The following is a 2,698-nucleotide window of genomic DNA, read 5'->3' as shown; positions in this document are numbered from 1 at the left end:
TCCCTATACTCTCGAGTAATGAACAGTGTCTTAAAGAGCCATAAAGCAAAATCAGATATTTCACAATATTTTGTAAAAGATGGAAATGAAACTTATGATCAGAATGAAATAATAAATGGATTTAATAATTATTGTTGGCCCAAGTCTTGCAGCTAAAATACCAAAAGTAGACAATAACATGAGTCATACAGTCATGGGTTGCACAAACAGTATTTTTCTTGATGGAACTGAAAAAGAAGAAATCAGGAATATTGTAAAAAATCTTGCAGACAAAAAGATCAAAAGWTTGTGTGGACATGATGCTTGTAAAGGAAATAATGAATTATGTTATTGAGCCATTTACTGTACATATATCTGTAATTTATCATTTTCAACTGGTATATTTCCAGATAATATGAAAACAGCCAAAGTAATTCCTGTCTTTAAGAGTGGTGAGAAATGTTTGTTCAATAAGTACAAACCAATATCCTTTTCATCACAGTGTTCAAAGATTTTAGAGAAATTATTTGTGCTTAGATTGGATCAATTTATCGATAAACAAAATATTCTAAGTAGCAGTCAGCATGGGTTTAGAGCTGTTGATCATAAACAGTACTGTGYTAGTATTTATGTTGACTTGAAAGCTTTTGACACCACTGACCACACCTCTACTTGAAAAATTGAACAAATACGGTATGAGAGCATCACAGTGGGTGTCTAGTTATTTAAAGGATAGGAAACAGTTTGTACAAATAAATGATACAAGATCTGAATTAAGTAGTATTACATGTGGGGTTCCTCAGGGTTCTGTACTCGGACTGAAGTAGTTTATTTTATACGTAAATGATTTGGTAAATGTGCAACAGTTGTTCAAATGTGTTTTATTTGCAGACAACACTACATTTTTTTGTTTTGGTAAAAATATAGAACGGATGTTGGAAATGATGCAGAYAGAATTTGTTAAAATACAAACCTGGTTTAAATTGATTAAATTATCATTAACTTTAGATAAAACTATTTTAACTACTGTTATTTAAAGAAATTCATGAATAAACTAACTGAACTGAACTGATTCTGGTTCTACAGTCATGGATCTTATTTGCTGGAGGGGAGCTGATGTTCTAAACTTTACATGAAATCTTAAAACTGCTGCTTGTTGAGTTCTCCTCATTTGCTCCGGACCTGAAAGAGATCAGGTGCTCTGCTAGGCTCAGGAAGCAGGAAGTGCCGCTCCTCCACCTGTGGGAGGAGGCCTTATTTGGGCCGAAGGACATCCTGTGAGAACAGGAGGGTGGTGACAAACTGAGAGGAGGCTTCACCCCCGATGAAGACGAMTCCTCATCATCATGGCACAGAGGAGGGAAACGGCTGGTCTGGTCCTCGGCTCTGTGGGCCTGGTTCTGGCAGCGGTGACCTGTGGGACCCCCATGTGGACTGAGATCGTGTACATCGAAACCTGCAACTGGGGCGGTCGTCCGACCACCTGGGAGGGGTTGTGGATGAGCTGTTGGGTCTTTAAAAGTATCCAGAACAGGTGCTACCCCAACAAGCCTGAGATGATGTCGCAGGACATGCAGGCGGCTCGTGCCATGACCTCCATCTCCATCGTCTCGGGGGTCTTTGGCGTTGTTTTGTCGATCATTGCTAAAAGATGCACAAAGTTCTTTAAGGAGGATCAATCCAAGTCGAAGGCTTCTGTTGTTTCTGGGGTCTTCTTCATCCTCTCTGGGCTGCTTTGCTGTATTTCGGTCTCCTGGCACGCCACAACCATCCTGACCGAGCCCTACGAGCTGATGTCGAGGTTTTTAAAGAAGTCTGAGATGGGAGCGGCGCTGTACGTCGGCTGGGCAGCTACTCCTCTGCTCCTGGTGGGAGGGGGTCTGCTGGTCTGGAGCTGCCCTCCGAGACATGGATTCACCCACGTGACGTCAGCCTCCACGTCCAGAGGACCTGCGAACGGTCTCCCCGCCTCTGAGGAGACGCTCAGCTTGACTTAGAAGAACTAGACTTCACTCACTGACCAAGAATTTCTTTTCTTTCTCTTTTATTTTGAAAGGTGTTGAGGTCAAACAGGTGAAAAACCTTAGAATACAAACCAGAAACACAAAAGGTCTAAGTAAATGTAACACAACAAACTTAAAATTACCCCAAAACTTGAATACCTTTTTAAATAACTTGAAATTACTTTTGAAATTATAACATCAAAATTAAGGCACCCAAAATCAATTTAAATACAATTAAATTACCATTCAGTGATAATTTTAACCTTATAATTTAGCAATTTTTAAACCCTTTTAAATAAACAATCACATTTAGCAGAATAATTTTAGCTTAAATACTTTTTATAAATACACATTTTAACTGTACTTGAACAAATGTTCTTACTTTTTGTGTTAAATATAGGCAGGATAAGGCTACATGTATTCATTTCACACTGATGAGGCAGCATATCGCACASAAAAGACATTGTGTGTTTTTGACATGTAAAGAGGAAAATTAGCACCTACAAAGATGGTGGCCATGATTCTTGTCTGCTGCCTTCAGTGGCCACTTGGTGGTTTGACAAACACAATAAAACATCTGATTAAAACTTTTCGCATTCATTTAGACACATGTATTTACTTTTTCACTTGAAGGCACAGTGTGTAGGGTTTGTTGTTTTCAGCGACATCCAGTGGTTGAATCATCCTCCCTGGTCCTCCTCCCACCCCCACTCTAC

The 2,698-nt window shown here is 39.5% G+C and overlaps 2 protein-coding genes across 2 annotated transcripts in view; both read left to right on the top strand.

The window, feature by feature from the left end:
• LOC106533058 (claudin-4) overlaps positions 1-2,698 on the top strand; it is a gene marked incomplete at its 5' end in the record, with an annotated part of 29,086 nt that overhangs the window by 11,540 nt on the left and 14,848 nt on the right.
• Positions 1,000-2,623, top strand: LOC106533056 (claudin-4). Its single transcript, XM_014029266.1, has one exon. It carries the CDS (start codon positions 1,326-1,328, stop codon positions 1,974-1,976), a length of 651 nt encoding a protein of 216 aa, XP_013884720.1. The 5' UTR covers positions 1,000-1,325; the 3' UTR covers positions 1,977-2,623.

Source organism: Austrofundulus limnaeus, unplaced genomic scaffold (genome assembly GCF_001266775.1).
Source record: "Austrofundulus limnaeus strain Quisiro unplaced genomic scaffold, Austrofundulus_limnaeus-1.0 Scaffold876, whole genome shotgun sequence".
NCBI lineage: Eukaryota > Metazoa > Chordata > Actinopteri > Cyprinodontiformes > Rivulidae > Austrofundulus > Austrofundulus limnaeus.
This window is presented reverse-complemented; position numbering and strand designations above follow the sequence as displayed.

Excerpts from the sequence above, each read along its gene's own strand:
- LOC106533056 (XM_014029266.1), top strand. The coding sequence starts at position 1,326 with ATGGCACAGAGGAGGGAAACGGCTGGTCTGGTCCTCGGCTCTGTGGGC.